General features: G+C 35.4%; 3 protein-coding genes across 8 annotated transcripts; 1 reads left to right on the forward strand and 2 right to left on the reverse strand.

Annotated features, from left to right (window-relative positions):
* Window positions 1-193: 193 nt before the first annotated feature.
* LOC103931360 (putative lipoate-protein ligase A) lies at window positions 194-3,034 on the reverse strand. Of its 5 annotated transcripts, none has more exons than XM_048587685.1 (5): window positions 2,201-3,034; window positions 1,580-1,768; window positions 1,081-1,341; window positions 675-823; window positions 194-533 (listed from the first exon to the last, which is right to left on the reverse strand). In XM_048587685.1, the coding sequence occupies exons 2-5, from the start codon at window positions 1,617-1,619 to the stop codon at window positions 285-287; spliced, it is 699 nt and encodes a 232-aa protein (XP_048443642.1). In that variant the 5' UTR covers window positions 1,620-1,768; window positions 2,201-3,034; the 3' UTR covers window positions 194-284. The 5 variants fall into 5 exon arrangements, with proteins under 5 accessions (XP_048443642.1, XP_048443641.1, XP_048443643.1 ...); XM_048587684.1 differs by having other exon boundaries at window positions 1,081-1,350; XM_048587686.1 differs by having other exon boundaries at window positions 1,081-1,308; window positions 2,201-3,033.
* Window positions 3,035-3,626: 592 nt separating this feature from the next.
* On the reverse strand, window positions 3,627-4,537 carry LOC103931383 (probable calcium-binding protein CML47). The gene has a single exon (XM_009340866.3). The coding sequence runs from the start codon at window positions 4,401-4,403 to the stop codon at window positions 3,765-3,767; it is 639 nt and encodes a 212-aa protein (XP_009339141.2). The 5' UTR covers window positions 4,404-4,537; the 3' UTR covers window positions 3,627-3,764.
* A 5,387-nt stretch (window positions 4,538-9,924) lies between these two features.
* LOC103931395 lies at window positions 9,925-12,788 on the forward strand. 2 transcript variants are annotated; one of them, XM_048587544.1, is made up of 4 exons: window positions 9,926-10,394; window positions 11,710-11,748; window positions 12,343-12,427; window positions 12,526-12,788. In XM_048587544.1, the coding sequence occupies exons 1-4, from the start codon at window positions 10,002-10,004 to the stop codon at window positions 12,606-12,608; spliced, it is 600 nt and encodes a 199-aa protein (XP_048443501.1). In that variant the 5' UTR covers window positions 9,926-10,001; the 3' UTR covers window positions 12,609-12,788. The 2 variants fall into 2 exon arrangements, with proteins under 2 accessions (XP_048443500.1, XP_048443501.1); XM_048587543.1 differs by having other exon boundaries at window positions 9,925-10,394; window positions 12,343-12,788.
* The last annotated feature ends 4,991 nt before the right edge of the window (window positions 12,789-17,779 follow it).

A 17,779-nucleotide genomic window follows, 5' to 3' on the forward strand; every position in this document is an offset into this window, starting at 1 on the left:
TCGATTTGACGATTAAAAAATTAAAAAAGGTGTATGAGAAGTAAAAATTAGTTTATGGATTATATTATTTGTATATAATCGTATATAATATAGATTAATAATTTTAGATCCCGTGAGACAAACCTCAAGTTTTGCCTAGACGGGCCATTCTTGAAACGCCTTAACTTCGTTTTCGCCTTTTAAAACATTAGTGTGGATTGAAAAAAATAGGTTACATTTATTAAAAAATTGAAGGGTGGTACTATGGGAATACCACCCTCACTGAATACTCAATTTCACTTTCATTACAATGACAATGATCGAGAGAGATTTCTTTCAGCCTGAGAGTCAAAAGCTGCTGCTTCCTCTAATTCCTGCCTTGTCAACAGCCTAGTTGAGGGTACAAACTTTGTACTCGAGGTAGGTTCAATGGCGTCCGACCGTTCCGATCTCACCGAGAATTGGGATCCGAGTGCCTCGACTGTTTTCTCAAGAAAAACTGATCTTGGGATGTAGTCTTTCATGCGGCATATGAATTCTAAATTATCTCTTGCCTGCAAAGGAAATAGATAGCATATCGGCATATTTAAGGTGTGGAATTCACAGGCTTTTCTTCGGCTACGTGGGAAATAAATGTTGAACCACAAAATTTAAAGGAACCACAGAAAAATAGATGTGACAACTTAATAACATACCAATCGATATTCAGGAACCCGTTTTGGATGCTTCAGGTATGCCATGTTCCTAACATCAAAGTCCCATAGAAAGGAAGTGTGGTGGATCCACCGGTTTTTACTAATAGATTGAGCGTTCCCACCAAACTTGCGGTTTCCAAATACATAATCTGCAATCGGATGGGACCAAATATTTTGTCAGGGAAAAGTCGAAACACAAAACTAACATTTGATACCACACAAAAAGATCAGATAAAGAACCTCAAATCACATCCAGAAATTTCAAATCAAAATAGCAAGAAACAATAGGATTAACAGAAGAGGTAAGAAAAGGATACTAATCAGTCTAATAAACATTACAAACACGTAATCTTATATCATAAAGCACCCTAGTAGACAGTAGCGTTAGAAAGGTTCGTTAAGTTACCATTTTCACGAAGTTGAAAATCAGCAAGTCCTTCAAACACTTTGCTGTAAACTAGGCTACTCCAGGACATTATAGGTCGAGGATATGGTTGCAAGCCAGGAACCGCATCCTTGTTGCATATGAAAGTGACAAATAGTGTATTTTGATCTACAGTAACAGTGCCACCTCCGGTAAACCTTCTAATGACAGGAATCTGGTCTCGTAACACCAAATCAATTTCAAGAAGCTCTGCAGGTTTTCTATGCAGAACATACATGGATCCTTTACAATCTCCAATACAAAAAACATACATAAATAAATAATAAAACTACAAACCTAAGAGAATGAACAGAGCCAGAATCATGTAATTCGGAAAATAAGTCTGCGATTGACCAAGCAATGACACTCTTACATTGGACAGTCCGCGACAATATCATCCTACTTGATCAGTGATAGTATTCTAATACAGAGAACATACCAACTTAATCAATAGTGACAATGAGTAAGAAGCTCATCTTACCCCGAAACACCCATGACAATAGCGGGATCATTAGTTCCATCGTTTACAATGCACCAATTATGGGACGAGGTCCTAAGAAGTTGCTCCTCTAAATGAAGCTGTTGGAGAATGGGAATTCCTTTTAATTTGATAAGGTTCATGAGTGGAAGCCCAATGCTTCTTGCTTGAGGAGTAGTCATTGAAACCATCCTATCCATCAAATACACCCAACGAAAAGAACAGATCATCACAGAGAAATTGAAACTATACATTTTTCAACTGATTAAATTGTAAAAAATTCATCAAAAAGCTTCCATCTTGGAATTCTGATGTAAATTGGGTAACAGCATGCAACTGGGTTCTGCTTATTTCTCCTCTGACCAAGTTATAAATATATATACATATATATATATATATATGCATATACACACATTTGCAGTATATTTCCGAAATAATTATCATAGAAACGAAAATCAAAATATGAACTTGTGTTTTCTTCTTTAGCCATACAATCTGACAATCAAAAGCAGATCAGAATACAATCGGACCATGGAAAATAGGCGGATCAAATTTCAATTGGGAAGGAAAAACCAACATACAATTAATAATATGGAAATCAAAGGTCAAAGATCTTATCTTTACCGGGACGAAAACAGGGCAACGAGACCGGGGAGCTGCCTCCGGTGGCCGAGAGAGACGGAGAGAGAGTTGTTGACTTCTTGTATCTTCTTGTATTGCTGCTGCTGAAAGTCACAGAGGGGTTAATCGCGGGAACGAAGAAACCTGGGCCAAAGAACTTTCAGCCCAATTCTCAAGCTTTTTCCACTCGGCAACAAAGTGGACAGTGTTCCATTTGCTTGTTGGTCTGACCGAGGATGGTGGCTGATTAGACTGAGGTTCGATAGGTGTCCGTGTGGACTCTTTTTCATTTCGTTGTAGTTGTACATTATGCTCGAACACGATACGAAGGTTCTTAAAAATATTAAGCGTCAATCAGATAACGGGTTAGGTAGGGATCTAAGTAGAGTAGATGGATTTGATTTAATTTAATTCATTATATAACATATAAATACGTGACTACTTACTTTCTAAAAGAAACCGTACTTGTATTTAGAATTTAAAAAAGTTAAAGTTTAAGCAATTAAAGCTCTACATCATCAGAGACAAATGTAGCACAAATAAAAAAAACTCAAAACCAAATTAAAAAAATTCAATAATTCATAATCTAAAATTGACATCATCTTTCATCACAGATTAATCAAGATTCAATGAATCAACATATGTAAATGGGATCGTGCATCTAGAATTCAACGCTATTCAATTGCAGTATGAAGAAAATTAAAGATTAAAAGCTAAAAATAACAAAATAATGAGCCCAGACGATGGTGCACAAGAGTTTAGTAGACGACAATTGCAAGAGACAGTGCAAGCAAAGTCAGAATCGACTTGAGCGAATGCGAGAGAGAGAGAGAGAGAGAGAGAGAGAGAGAGAGAGAGAGAGAGAGAGAGAGAAGGAGAGAAAGAGAGGGAGAGAGAGGGAGAGAGAGGGACAGAGAGAGAGAGAGAGAGAGAACACACCTGTGTGGAGAGACAAGGAGAACAAAAACACGAAACAGCAATCGAAATAATGTGGGCTTTTTTTGGGTAGGTTATCCAGAAAATCCTTTTAATTTAATTAAAAAAATAAAATAAAATAATGGAACCCTAACCCCGGAACCACCTACCCACTGCTTAGGCCGCCTAGTTCGCCTAAGCGATCGCCTAGTGCCTACTTGATTTTCCTCTGCGTTTTGACCTAAATAGCATCCATCCTTCACCGCCCAACGTCTAGGCAGCCGCCTTGCCCAATTTTTAGAACAGTGACGATAACTATTCTAACTATCAACCATAGTTAGTAAATTCGCCATAACATTATACATATACTAACGTTTTTTTTTTTTTTCAAAAATACTTCTATTTTCCGTACACTTTTTAATGATTTAAATTACTTTTTTTTTAATTGTAAAGTATAATATATTTACGTACATATGTTTCATTTTTAATACACATTATTTTCACACATTATTAATAATACAAATAAAATTCACATATTTCAAACGCATTTTAAACATCTAAAACTACATTAACGAAACCCTCTTTGTCAACCAAAAGAATGTGAAAAGAGGTGTGAGTGGCCTAGAATTTGAGAGCAATTTATGTTGTGAACTCAGCAGAAGCTGTTTTCCATGAGTCTAACAAACTCATCGAAATCTATGCGTCCATCTCCGTCAACATCAAATGCCTTGATCATCCGTTTGCATTCCACTTCCGAAGCTTCAACGAAACCCAATACAGAGAGAACCTTCATTAGCTCACCTGCATCAATGAAGCCGTCCTCGTTCTCATCAAACACGCGAAAAGCTTCTTTTACTTCCTCCAAGCTCGGGTCCTCCTCAAACAAATCAGCAATCTCCTTCGACCCGAGTCTCCCCTCACTTAATGTTCCTAGTGTCTCCATCACTAGTCCTAGTTCTCCTACACACAGATTCTTCTCGCCATCTGCAACATTTTCGTGAATGTAACTAATCTCCGCTGCGTGAACTGAAGGGACTTGATCAGGACTTGTAGTTATAGAGTTGGTTTCAACTCCTTCGGATGGTTTGTGATAACATACGTTCTCGTCGGTGCAACTTCTTTGGATCACGGGCTTAATCTGCATAACATCGCAAAGGAAGCATAAAAACAAGTAGCGTAAATTCGAGTTGAAGTGCAGTACAAGGAGCCAGTTAAGAATGATTAGGACTAAGAGAAGTGCAAGAAGCGAAGCGGGGCTGCATCCGAACCCATCGCTCATCGCCTTGTCCATGACCGGTGGATAAAATCTGGAGAGTCGAAAGAGAGAGTGCTTAATTAGGCCGCTAGTCGCTTAACTGCGATTCGAAAGTCTTGAGAGACTTGAGAGTTGGGTGTGGAAACCAGAACCAAGTTCGGTTTATAATATATAGAGCTAAAGAATTTGCTTAATTAATTTCCAAGAAATTGTGTGGAAGGAAAGGAAGTTTCAACCAAATTAATAGCATCCATAGTCACATCGTAAACTAAGGGAAGTTGTTGTACTCTACTTCTTTGTTAATTTATTAGACATTAGGGTCATCATCTCGTGGAAATTTCCAGGTATTTGCATGCATGTTATTTGCATGCTGGAGCGGCCGCAATTGCACAGAAATGTCGAGTGTGAAAAGGAAATAAGTAGTTAAATTATTCTCTCAAAGTCTTCGTCTATGGAAGACTTTTGAGTATATGATATAAATCTTGATACTCATTGATACGTGTTTTATATAAGATTTAATCGTTATATATAATTATTAAATTTTTATTTACAAAATTTAATTATTAATTTTTTGGATCATTCAATTGTACCATTTAAAAAGAATTACACAACATATAGGTCATCAGAGATTAATTTAATTACTTTTTTAGTCAATTTATTAAAACAAAGAGAATAAAAAATTATAAAAAAAAGGTCGATGTCATGTGGTTCACGTGCCTGTCACGTGTTTGTGGTTTTTTTATTTGGACAACTCTGTCGTGATTTGGTTGTCCACGTTTCTGCTGTTGAGGAGACACAGCCAGAGAGAATGGGCATTTGAGGAGGAAGGAAGGAAGGAAATGGGGTCAATTGGTAATAAATTCCACTACAAGACAAACGACAATGGGGTCACTTAACAAATAAGAAGAATTGGTAATGGTCCTTTCTACCCTCCCAGATTACAAAGAGCCCCTTAGAGGCATAAGAGGCGGGATACGCCCTTCATCTCCACTCAGAGCAGTTTCACCGTGGGCAATAGCCCGATGGACTGACTCTCAAACAGGGCTAGATAGCCTGAGCAATGAGGTCCAGCGTGTGCTGGCAATTGAACCTGAGCTAGCCTGAGAGAGAGGCCTGGCACGAGTAGCTAGCCCAAGAGCTCGAAGGTCACGTGACGCAAGACTGACGTTTGGGTGACGTCATCCATGTTTTATATATTTTTTGCATCAGGCGCATGCGCTTCAAGCGCGAGTGGCCGCGTGTTGTCCGACAAGGTTTCAAACCTAGGGCCCGCGGAGCGTTTCAGAAATGTTACCGTTGGGGAGGTTACGTGGCTTCCCCACGTCCGTTGGATTTCAACGACAACAATTTATGGACCGTTGGATTTCCAATGGTAAAAAAAATTTAAAAATCTTTTTTAATTTAAGCCGTTGGATATGAGATCAACAGTCCACGTTATTCGGCTTTATAAATTAAAAAAAAAAAACAGTTTAAAATTCTGAAATGTTACCGTTGTGCCACATGGCACAATTTGGAGTGTTGAAATTCAGATTTTTTTTAATCCAACGGCTGAGATTAATTATGTGAATAAAAAAATAATAAAAAATAATAAAAATCCGAAAATAAAATTTGAGAAATTAAAAAAAAAAATTTGATTTTACTTTTCTATAAATACCTTCTCATTATCTTCTACCTTACAACACAATTTCATATTTTATCAACTAGTTTTAACCACATTCCTATCTTTCTCTCAAAGTTTCAATCCAATTTTTTTCCAACAAAATAACTAATGATGCATGTACGAATTAGACGCTTATTGAAGATGTTACGTTGAGTTCTAGTTGGGTTGAAGTTACTCATGATTTGATTACGAGTAATGAGATGAAGTTCCGAGAAATGTGGAGTCTTATTCATGCCAATTATCTTGAGAAAATTAGTGGGAAAAGAACAAAACAATCGATGTCCAATCGTTGAAGAATACTCAGCTAATCATTTAGTATGTGGAGAGATGCCTTGGCACAAGCTAGTAGTAATCTTCGAAGTGGGGAAAATTTAGCAGATCAGGTAACAATATATTATTAAAAATCTTATCCGAAATTACAAATAAAATTATTTTGTATTATTTTATAAATAAAAAAATAATATTATTTTATTGCCTATTAACAGGACTACTTAATGTAGGAGTGGAGATGTAAAAGACAATTACTGTTCATTAAAGGCAGTTACTATTTACTGGGTAGATTAAATAATGAATATCCTTAGGGGACCTTAGCAACGGTGGAGTTGCTCTCATGGACCAAACCGCACCACCGCCCCAACCCCCCGGCAGTTTCGAGCAGCGGGGAAGCTCACCGCTGAAACCTCTCGCCTCCATTCTTATCAATATGGACCTCATCATCACAGACGTGACTGCTATTGCCTGCTTCGAAAAAGAGGTCACGGTTCCTTCTTCTTTTAATAATTACAACCCGTGAAGTTTTCTGTACAGCGTGAAGTAGTGCTAGGAAAAGGCCAAGAAGATCAAGAGCGGAATTAGAAATTTATTAATGGGTAGGTAGCTAAAGTTATTAACTAAGTATCTTTAAAAGAGATGTCAAAAGGTCTATATGAGCAGTTAATAAAAATAACAAAAATATTTTTAACCAAACCAAAATTGACGTGGCATGATATAGATTGGCAACCTTCTTCCTTGCTGCCAAATTGACGGTTTCGAAAAAAAAAAAAGTTAATTATTAAACATTTTATTAATTTTATAATTTTTGTTATATTAAAACATATATTATGATAGTTTAATGTAACATGGGTGCCACTTAGTACTACGGTCTAGTGGTATTCCTCTTCACTTATAAGTAAGAGGTCTTAAGTTCAATTCTAGTCAAAGGCGAATTTGAACCACATTATTACTAACCCATTGTGAGGCTAAGCCCACCATCTCTCCCTCAGAATAGATAATATCGATTGTTCGGAAAAAAAAAATAATATAACATATCGGGTGGTAGGGATGGCAACGGTTCAGTTTGGGGACGGAAAATGTTATATCCATCCCTATAAGCACGAAAATTAACTATATCCATAACCACAAATTAACCATAATCATACCCACTGGATAACAGATTCCCCATCGGTTAACGGTTATATCTATCTTTGTCAGTATAAAAAATATATTTGTTCAATTAATGTCACATCCCAGCCCGGGGTCCACCACATCCCGGGCCCGCTCCACCACTGTAGCACGAAATTGTCCGCTTTGGGCTCCGACCACAGCCTCACGGTTTTGTTTTTGGGAACTCACACGAGAACTTCCCAGTGGGTCACCCATCATGGGATTGCTCTCACGCTACTTGCTTAACTTTGGAGTTCCAATGGAACCCGAATCCAGTGAGCTCCCAAAAGGCCTCGTGTTAGGTAAAGATGGGAATATACATATAAGGATCACTTCTCTGGACGATGTGAGATCTTACAATTAACGCATGATAATTTAGTAAATATTAATTTCGTACAATTAACGCATGATAATTTAGTAAATATTAATTTCGTCATTAAATATTTGATATATAAAATGATTTAATAAATGGATCTTGTGGAGCATAAAAATTAAAGTTAAACATTGATAATGTTGCCTGATCTTTAATATCTCTCATAAGTAGCATTGAAATTTCATATATTTTGATTCATCAAAAAACCTTATGAACTTTCCCACAAAATGCAATCACATAATGCAATTTTTATATTTACACTCAAAGTAAGGGATTTGACAAATAAAGAATATACATGTGTGTGTGTGTGTGTGTGTGTATTTTAATACTTTAATAGTATGAATAATTATATTATATATTATTCAATTCGGATTCAGGGACGGATACGGATTGGGAACCCCTATAACCATAACCGAATAATATTCATGGTTTTTCCCCATAACCAAAATATACCCCAATTTTTATATTCAAATCCAATCCATTCAGACGGTTATCCACGGTTATCAAGTTTAATGGTTAAAATTGCCATCTCTATTGGGTGGTGATCAAAATTTTAAGATATTTTATGTTTAAAATTTAGATCTCTTTTGCAAATGATCAATATTTTTGTAGGGAAAGAGGAAAAGGAAGAGAAAAATACTTGACAAATAATGAATTTCATTTAAAAAAGGGTTTTATCATAATAGTCTCTCAAAATTGACTTAACACTTGATTTTCAACCTTAAGGTCGAAAATTGATCAATGGCGTCTCTAAAATTTGATGTCATAAATTAATTTGGTTCTTCTATTAGAATTTCGTCAAAAATTGCATTAGGACACTAATGAGACCCACAAATCCGATACTAGCAATAGACACATGTACAATCAAGATGATGCAACTTGGCATCACATCATAATCTTGTGACAGAAAAGTCACAAGGCTAACCTAGTAATGAGGGTGCACTAAGTTTGCAGGCCACTGCATTGTGTGAGTTGAGACTTGGGAGGTAAGAAAATGAAAAAAAACAAGAAATGTGGCCGATTTGCAGGGCCAAGCTTGGCCCAATATGTGCAGGGCGATTGTCTAGGGTCTAAAAAAATTGGAGGTATAAAAAATATTAGGATATATATGTTTTCAGAAGAGTATAAATTTGTAAAATTTGGCTTAACGACCAAGAAGTTTGACAAAGCAATGGTTTTTGCTCCTTGAAATTAAGGAGGATGTCGTAGGTTTGAAACCTAATATTTTTTTTTCCCCAATTTTATGAATTCCTTTCCATAAGAGTATAAATTTACAAAATTTGGTCATATGATCAAGAAGTTTAATCATAATTGGTGGTTTCCGCTATTTAAAATTAAGGGGGAGGTTTGGCTACGAAATGATATGAGTGTTTGTTTTTTTTTTCATTTCAGTTTTGTTGTTAATTTTTCTTTTACATCCTGTTAGATTTATAATTATTAGTTAGTAGCTATGTGAGGTGCAATTTTTAGATGTTCATTCCAATTCAAGTCTAACCATTAAGAAAAAGTAATGCAATGTAGACCAAATTGTTAGACTAAATTTGCAAACCATATGATGTGTTGCCAATAAAAAATAAGCACATTAATCAATATTTAAGGAATAATCTAATCACCAACAAACACATTATATGGTTTATAAAATTTGATTTAAAAATTTAGACTTTCTAGCGTTAGCTTTATCTATGTCTTTACCAACACTAGCCCAGTAAATTTAATTTGGTACTATTCATTGCTTATATATATATATATATCAATTAAAGATTCGAAAATATAATTAATTTTTTTAGTCTCATATTCAGAAAGTTAGTAAATAAGATAAAATATCTTGCGATTCATATAAGAGGGAAATTAAACCCATCATCTATCTACTTGTGCGGTGAGGATTGTTTTGTTCCCTTCTCTCAATACAAAATAAATTGATGTTTCTGTGTTTCTAAATTATTGAGCTTGAAATGCTGATCTAAGTATAATTTTATAATTTGCTCAAAAAAAGTATATAATTTTATCAAAATCTTACGTGCGAAAACAACTTTTCTTAGATAAAATTAGTGCATATTTTTTGGCACTGCATTCGACAATGGCGTCAATTGGCAAATACGAATAATAATAGATAACGTGGTTTCTATCTTGCTATTTTAAAATACTAAGGGGTAGTATCGTCTTTTCATGTTGAGAAAAGATGAAGCCGAGCAAAGAGCCAAAGGGGCGGAGCCGCCATTCTTCTCCGCTCAAGGACCGAACCACCGCTCCCTCCCCCCGTTTCGAACGACGGAGTAGCTCACCGCCCAAGCCTCGCGCCTCTGTGCTTCTCAAGCGGGATCTCGTCATCACCGACGTCACTGCCACTGCTCGCTTCGAAGAAGAGCTCGCAACTTCTTTGTCTTTTAATAACAACCCGCGAAGCTTTCCGTATACCGTGAAGCAGCAGTGCTGGGACAAGGCGGAGAAGATCAAAGGTCGGGACCCGGACCGGTGGCGACGTGACCCTCTCGGAAACACCATTTTCCGGAAGCTCGTGGGTTGCCCCGGTTGCCTCTGTCACGATTACGACCACATTGTGCCATACTCTAAGGTCAGATTCCTCTCTCTCCCTCTCTCTAAATTTCACGTTCTTATGGATTTTTGAGTGTTTCTGTTTCTGGGCGTTGCTTTTTTTAGTTTCTGATTGGATTTTTTTGTGGTGGGTTCCTTTGGAATTTGGCAATTGAGGTTCTGTTTCGGGGATGCATTTGATTCTACAAATTCAAAGTTCTTTGCTTTTTTTTGGTTTGGTGGCTCTTTCCCATGGAACATTATTATTTATTTGGGTGCAATTTTGAGCATTTTGTGTGAAGGAAGATGCAATTTGGAAATGCTTGTGTTACTGAATTTCATACATTTAGTTATGCTGTAAAAGTTGAGCACTTTTTTAGCTATGTAGTATGCCCTTGCTTATTATATACGCGATTCGTGAACATGGTTGTATGAAACCGATAGTTGTTTTGGGAACATGGTTATATACGCGAACAAGTAATTGTCTTATTGCAATTATACAGCTGCTGAAGCTAGGGAATTTGTTTAATTAGTTTAGTTACATACTTGCAATATGCATGTACGATACTGGAGGCGATAGATATTAGTACAAGCTTAGGTAGAAAGCTTTTCTCACCTTTGGTGGAAAATGCATGTAAGGTAATCTGGAGTTTTGTTATGGCGGTTGATTGAGCAGAATGACTATGAGGTCGCAAATTCCAATATTCCATATTACATTGCGACCGTAGACATAGAGAGTGGCAGCTTGGCATGACTGGTGTTGTGGGATTATGTGAATTTGAACTACTGTGACAGAGAGATTGTGATATAATATGGGTAATCATGGTGATACATATTTAGTTGAAGGACTGTTTAGACCTATGAGGAGCCTTGAGGTGTAATACAGGCTTGATTCACCGGTGAATTTTATTACCAACATGGCTCCAAATGATTAGGATTTAGTTGATTGACAGTGCACGAGAAGATAATTCAGTAATGAATATACACCGGCTGAGGCATTTGTTCGAAAGAGGAGCGGCTTAGCAAGTTTCAAGAAGAAGCTCGTTCTGCAATCTGTTTCTTGCAGATTGAAAAGTTATGGCAAACTCATAATTCTACTGGTCTTGCTTGGCAAATTTGAAACAAAGTCTGGAAACCAACATTGAAGATGTTTCGTTGTGTGTCCGTTTATGCTGATTTTGTTGGAAAGGAATATTAGAGGAAACAAGGAGTTCAGGAAATGGGTTGCTTTGTCATCCCAACTTAATATGATAATCTTGATAGCTGAACAAATGTTTCTTCATTTTGTTTCCCCCAGCCCTCTGATCCCTGAGGCTAATTTTGGAGGATTAATTTTTTTTATTTTCACATTTCAGGGAGGACAAAGTACGCTCGAAAATTGTCAGATCTTACAGGTATGGACTTCATTCCCCTTTGGAACCTTGAACTTTTACATGATTTTTGTATCTTTATTTTGGGTGGTATCTCCATTCCATAGAAACCCTTCACCAGTAGATGTTAGCACACCGTAGTTTCCTACTGTATATTGCTGACCTTCAAAGGGATGCCAAAATACCTACACTACTTGAGCTATCTTAGGATTCTTAACAATCAGCAAACCGTACAGTTGCGGTATGATAATGGAAGAGATTCTACTGTAGGATGATAATGCGAGGGCAGAGTCCAATATGTTTTGTGGAATCCTAGTTCAAAGTGGATGGTTGATCCAGAGATTCTAAAGGCGATGGCTGCCCTTTGCTGTGGCTTAAACCATTCAAGAAATCAGAACCATGTGTCTCTTCTCTCTTTCCCTACTGTTAAACCATCTTCTAAAATTTTAGAATCAATTTTAAGATCTCCACAAAGTCTCGGCCCAGGTTGCACATTTTCATTTCATTTCTTTCCGCTCTGCACTCATATTCAAATGATTATTGAAACTGACGTTTGCCTTGAATTTAATAACTTACACCTTACGCTTTAATAAAAGCATTTTCTCTTGCATATTGTAGGCAACGGTCAATCGATCAAAAGGAAATCGAACTGAGTTTTCTAGGGCCGAGCTCATCCAGAAGAGTTCTTACTGTCGGGTTTCAGGTAATCTCAAGAAACACCAAATTCTTGTGGAAGTTCTTCCAGGGATGAATTCAACTAATTTAGGAGAGCAAGTGACAGCGTATCGCTTTGAAATGTAGGTAGTGACATGGATCTTCTCGAACTGTCAGCCTATGGCAATGTCCGTCGGGGACAAGATTCAGGGGGATGTAGAATCCAATGACAATTTACGACGTTGTGTAACTTCTTGTAGAATTCATCCTAGCATTGAAGGGGAAACTGGAAACTAGTATTGCTACATGTTCTCCCAGTTGGACAGGAAATATTTGTATCAAGCTGCACTGCACAGAATGTCATCCCTTGCCTTTTAATATATGAGAAATTTGGCTCAGCATTTTCTTCATTCTTCTTCCCATTGATAAATATGGGTTGCATAAGACAAATGGACAGTCCGTTTTATGTGAAGCAAAATCCATGCTCCTTTGCTTTGGAATAATCTTTAATTGCAATTGATAATATCGCAATTCATAATGTGAGGAGAAAAATTTCTTTCATTTTGTCAAAGACAATAATTTTTCGATCTCTCTCATTATGCAACTTAAATTTTAGATTCAGTACATTTCTCTAACCAAGTGAAACATCACATTGCACTTTCTTCTTTAGTGCTTGAAAAACGTTGACTAGACTCTTTTCAAAGGAAAACTTTTCATCAACTCTCTATCACTTTACAGTTAACGTTAATTTTCACGTCAAAATTATAAAACGTTGTGCAAAAAACTTGAGGTGGCAGAGAGTTATACTTTTGAAAGCATTTTCTTCTTTTTTGCACTAGGTCTTTTTGTTTTTACAAACGATGATGTGAATAAGTTAAAATATTGGTTGTTAAGTAAAAGAAAAATTAACGAAAATTGAATTCGCATTTAAACGTATAAACATGAATGCATTTTGCTAATGCCGTAAAATGTCATATGCTTTTTGCACTAAGCATTTAAATTTAAAATGTTAGAATCAGTTAGGAAAAGGGGGAGGCACACGCTTTGATTTTTTTTCTCTCTATTATTCTCATTTGGACCTTCACTTTAGTGCCCCTACACGTGTCCTAACTCCCAATTGATCTCATACAGTGTATTTGAAAAGGGAAATGTTATTGATACTTCAAAAATCTCATTTTACACTTCTCACAAGAGTATTTTTTTTCTTTCTTAATATAGATAGTTTAGAATGTATAATGAAATTTTTAAACTCCTAATAACAATTCGCTTTGAAAATATAATAAATAAACAATGGTCGTGCGTTTCCTTTGGATGAAAGTAAAGGCACAGCGCACCATCATAAGCATACATTGTACACTGATGTTCTGCTTTTTGACTTCTTTCCAACTTTTTAGGCTTAAAAAGCTTCAACTCCAAGATTGAAGATTCAAACTCTTGTGGATATCGGATTTGGATTTTATCCGGATTTAAATTGTAGAAATTCTAGAAATCTTTATATTCTATTTGTTCATTATACATTGTGCATCTATAACTTATTTTGAATTTTTTATTTAAAATTAAACATAAATAGTATCTAACAAAAACTGGCTGCACGAAATATAATGTACGGTTAGAATGTGATGATCCTCACAAAGAGGATCCAGAGAGGATTCTCATCCGTGACTAACTAAGAGTAAAAGATATAATTACTATAAGTAAAGTTTAGCGCATAGTATACGTTGGTTGAGAATGAATCATTCACATTTCATTTGATGATCAAAGGTGAATTGAAAGTTAAGTAATGATATTCTAAGAATTCGAACAATATTTGCAAATAATATAATATTTCACTAATATAAAAAATGTACATTAATCAACACTTGTGGATAACTCGAAAACTAATAGTTGTTTACACACACATAATGATTAATAGTAATTAGGCTTACATTGCTGAAACTTAGGCTTACATTGCTAAAACTTATCCTAAAAGTTTGGCTAGCTTGTATGTTAGAAGTGATTAATAAAGACAAAACCTCTATAGCAATCTTCTGCAATGTAGGATTGCCGAAACTTAGGCTTAGATTGCGGAAATTTATCTTATGAATAGTTAGTGTTTGTTGTTGCTGTTTTGGTGTAGCATTGTTGACAGTTGTTTTTTGTTTTTTTTTTTTAATATATTTATTTACCAAAAAAATAGTAATTAATTTAAGTGAATTCAACATTTCTTTCAATAATAATAGTTCTCCGTCCCTAACACGTAGGTACATTTTCCCCCTCAATTTCTATACAATTTGGATGACTTTGAATGATATTATAAAAGAGAACTAAAATAGAGGATAAGTGAGAGCGGGGGCTTTGACTATCACTCCCAACGTGCCAAAACGTACTTTTCTAAGTCAATATCAGCTGTAGTTTTAGGGCTAAATACATTTCACACTTGTTATATTTTGAGTGGTTTTCAAAATAGGCTATGAGGTTTTAATTGAATAAGGATTTTTTTTAGATTTTTTTTGTGAGGATTCTAAGAATCTTTGTATCATGTCATTTATCGTATATCATGTTATCAAAAATTATTTTAAGCATTTTTATTTAAAATTAAACACAAATAGTACCTGATGAAAACTGACCGCACGATATACGATGAATAGACACGATATGAGGATCCAGAGAGGATCCTCATTCGTTTTAATTTTCTCACATTGCTGTTTTATTTTTCTCATATTGCTCTCTAACATTTTGAAATTATATTAATTTGTTCTTTTTGTCTCATAAATTGTTTGAATAATTCATTAAATTGATGACATGGGGAGGATAAAACCATAATTGCGAGACAAGTTGTAAACAACATTTGCACCACATTGACTAAAAAAAATCATCAATTAAACGAATATTTAAGTGTTCAAATATTTAAAAGTTGTTAACTTATACAATTTCAAAATCTTAGAGAGTAATGCGAGAAAACTAATATCTCACAATACATTTTAAAAATCACCTCAATTCTTAAGTGTGTAAAGTGTTATTAGCATTTATTTTTATCATGGAAAAAGTGGAAATATAGAGGTTAAAATCGCTGACCAAACTCTTTTCTACTGCAAATTCTTAATCCATGTAAACTGAGCCAAATGGGAGATGGTAAAACCGCAGATAATTTGGTGCTGTAATAATTAAACATGCAGAAGATTGGGTTTGGTTTGTTAAGGAAAAATAATGAGCAAATAAAATAAGTGGTTCTCTACCTAGCCTCATATTATATTAAGAACAAAACTTGGTTGCTTAAAAAAAAAAAGCATGAGCTTCTTCTCTCGTCCAATAATAACTTAATAAGTGTCTAAAAAATTGAAAAAATAAAATAAAATAACTTGAACTAATAACACACACTTATCAAGTTGTTATTGAGTGAGAGTAGGAGCTCATGTTTTTTTTTTTTCAAGCAGCCAAGTTTTGTTCTTATATTAATCAATTACTAAATGATAATTTGTTGCTTAATCTGCCCTGTTAAGTTGATTGAGTACTTAAATGAATTGCTTCCACGAGTGGCATGAGCATTCTAGGTGAGAGGATTAGTGATGGGATTAGACAAGATTTATTTGTTTTTGGTAACTAGGGGATTGATGTTTCTTTGTTTTTCTCTTCACAGATTTAGTTTTCATCTTCCGCTTGTAGTCTTTTATTTTTACTTTTCTTTATTGATAAATCTTTGAGATAGGGAACGAGGGGGTTGTTCTATCATGAAGTTAGCTCTTTCTGATCGCTTTAAAGCAAGAAGGAAGTAGCTTGCTTGTAGTTGGTGGCTAATCCCACGGTCTTGTTCTTTCTATTGCCTTGTATTGGTTTACAGAGTAAAGTTTTTACTATTGTAATCTGACAATCAATCTTATATATAGTTCGACTGGCCTACCCATTATCATCATTTCATTCTGATTATCTTATAAGAACATTATAATACTCAAACTAGGGTAGATATTTTCGAATCTAGGTGGGTTGGAAGTTGTAGGACGCCCCAGCCAGGCATGCTTCCGTTCCTGCTCGGTGTGTTTAGGTTCGTTATGCCTTTTTGTTGCCTTTTCTTTCTTTTTGTTCTTTCCCTTGTAAAATGCAGGTTTTTGAGAAAAATGGGAGAGCTCCATGTTAGTCTGTTGGAGCAGTAAAATGACATGACATGACTTAAGCAAACCCTTTCTCCTCCTTTTTCATTTCTCTACAGAGAGACCTTTTAGGGTTGTTAGCAAGAGGGAAGGCTCAATTCTTCATATTTGGAAACACACCATTTAGCAACACCACCAAATTTGCCACTAGAATTTTGAGCACAATATGTCATTTTTATCTTCTTTGGTCTCCCACACAAAGCTTTAAAATTAGGTATGTGGATGAGAATAGAGGGGCAATTGCTTTCGTATAGGATGAAGGAAAAGAGCAAAAAAGGAAGAAACGAACAGAAAAGGTGAAAGCGAGAGAGGATAAGAACTTATGTAAGACAAGTTCATCGTTGTTATAACTTTTTGATTCAATAACACAATGTTATATTTAAATTTTACTCCGCATACTATTAAATTATCAGATCAAGATGACGTATATCAGTGAACTTATTTTATATAAGTTGATTTTCAGATAAGAGAGAGAGAGAGTGCCAAATGATTCATGGCATTATGTGCAGAATTAGGGTCCCATTTAACAACTCATCTTTACAAAAAATGTGGCCTGCATTTGCCTGTTGCACCAAAATATCTGTGTTTTTAAATGGTGATTGATTTGAGACACATACATCACTGATGTTGATGCGTCAAACCATGTGCTTTGCAAAGAAAATTAGGTAAATATGTATTTCACCAAGTAATCCTAATATCCATAGTTTCTTATCAAAGGAGAAACAGTCCTACTTTCTGTCACGGGCTAGTTAGAGGGAGATGAGTTTGGATTTAATTCGTGCACTTTTTATGGCTCAAATTAATAGGTTATCTGTATGAAATGACTCGTTTGAACGAGTAGTCGTTCATAGCTGAATGAAGGGTCGAATGAGTCATGAATGTTACCAATGAGTCATGAATTGTAGCATCGCAATCTCTGATTATGTGTTTATAAAATTTTGTTTCTTTAGCATCAATTTATATATGATTTTTGCTAGAAAAACCATGGATGCGTAATTGAGGACTGATGCTACGATCTAAGACTCTTTGATAGAATACCATACCGTACCATACTTCCAAAATTTTCTTCTCATGTAGGTTGGCAATTTATGGCTTCAACAATTGCGGGCTCATTTTGAAGTATTTTTCTAAGATTCATTTACATTTGTGTTAAAGATCGGTATCAAAAATATTTTTACTAAAAGCGTTTTTAGTCATTTTAAAAACACTTCCAAACAAGGCATGTATTGGTTGAACCCAAAAAAGCAAACACCAGTTGTGTTGGTTTATTCTTTCTT

This window comes from the organism of the source record quoted next, unplaced genomic scaffold, assembly GCF_019419815.1.
Source record: "Pyrus x bretschneideri cultivar Hongxiangsu unplaced genomic scaffold, Pyrus_bretschneideri_v1 Contig27, whole genome shotgun sequence".
Classification (NCBI taxonomy): domain Eukaryota; kingdom Viridiplantae; phylum Streptophyta; class Magnoliopsida; order Rosales; family Rosaceae; genus Pyrus; species Pyrus x bretschneideri.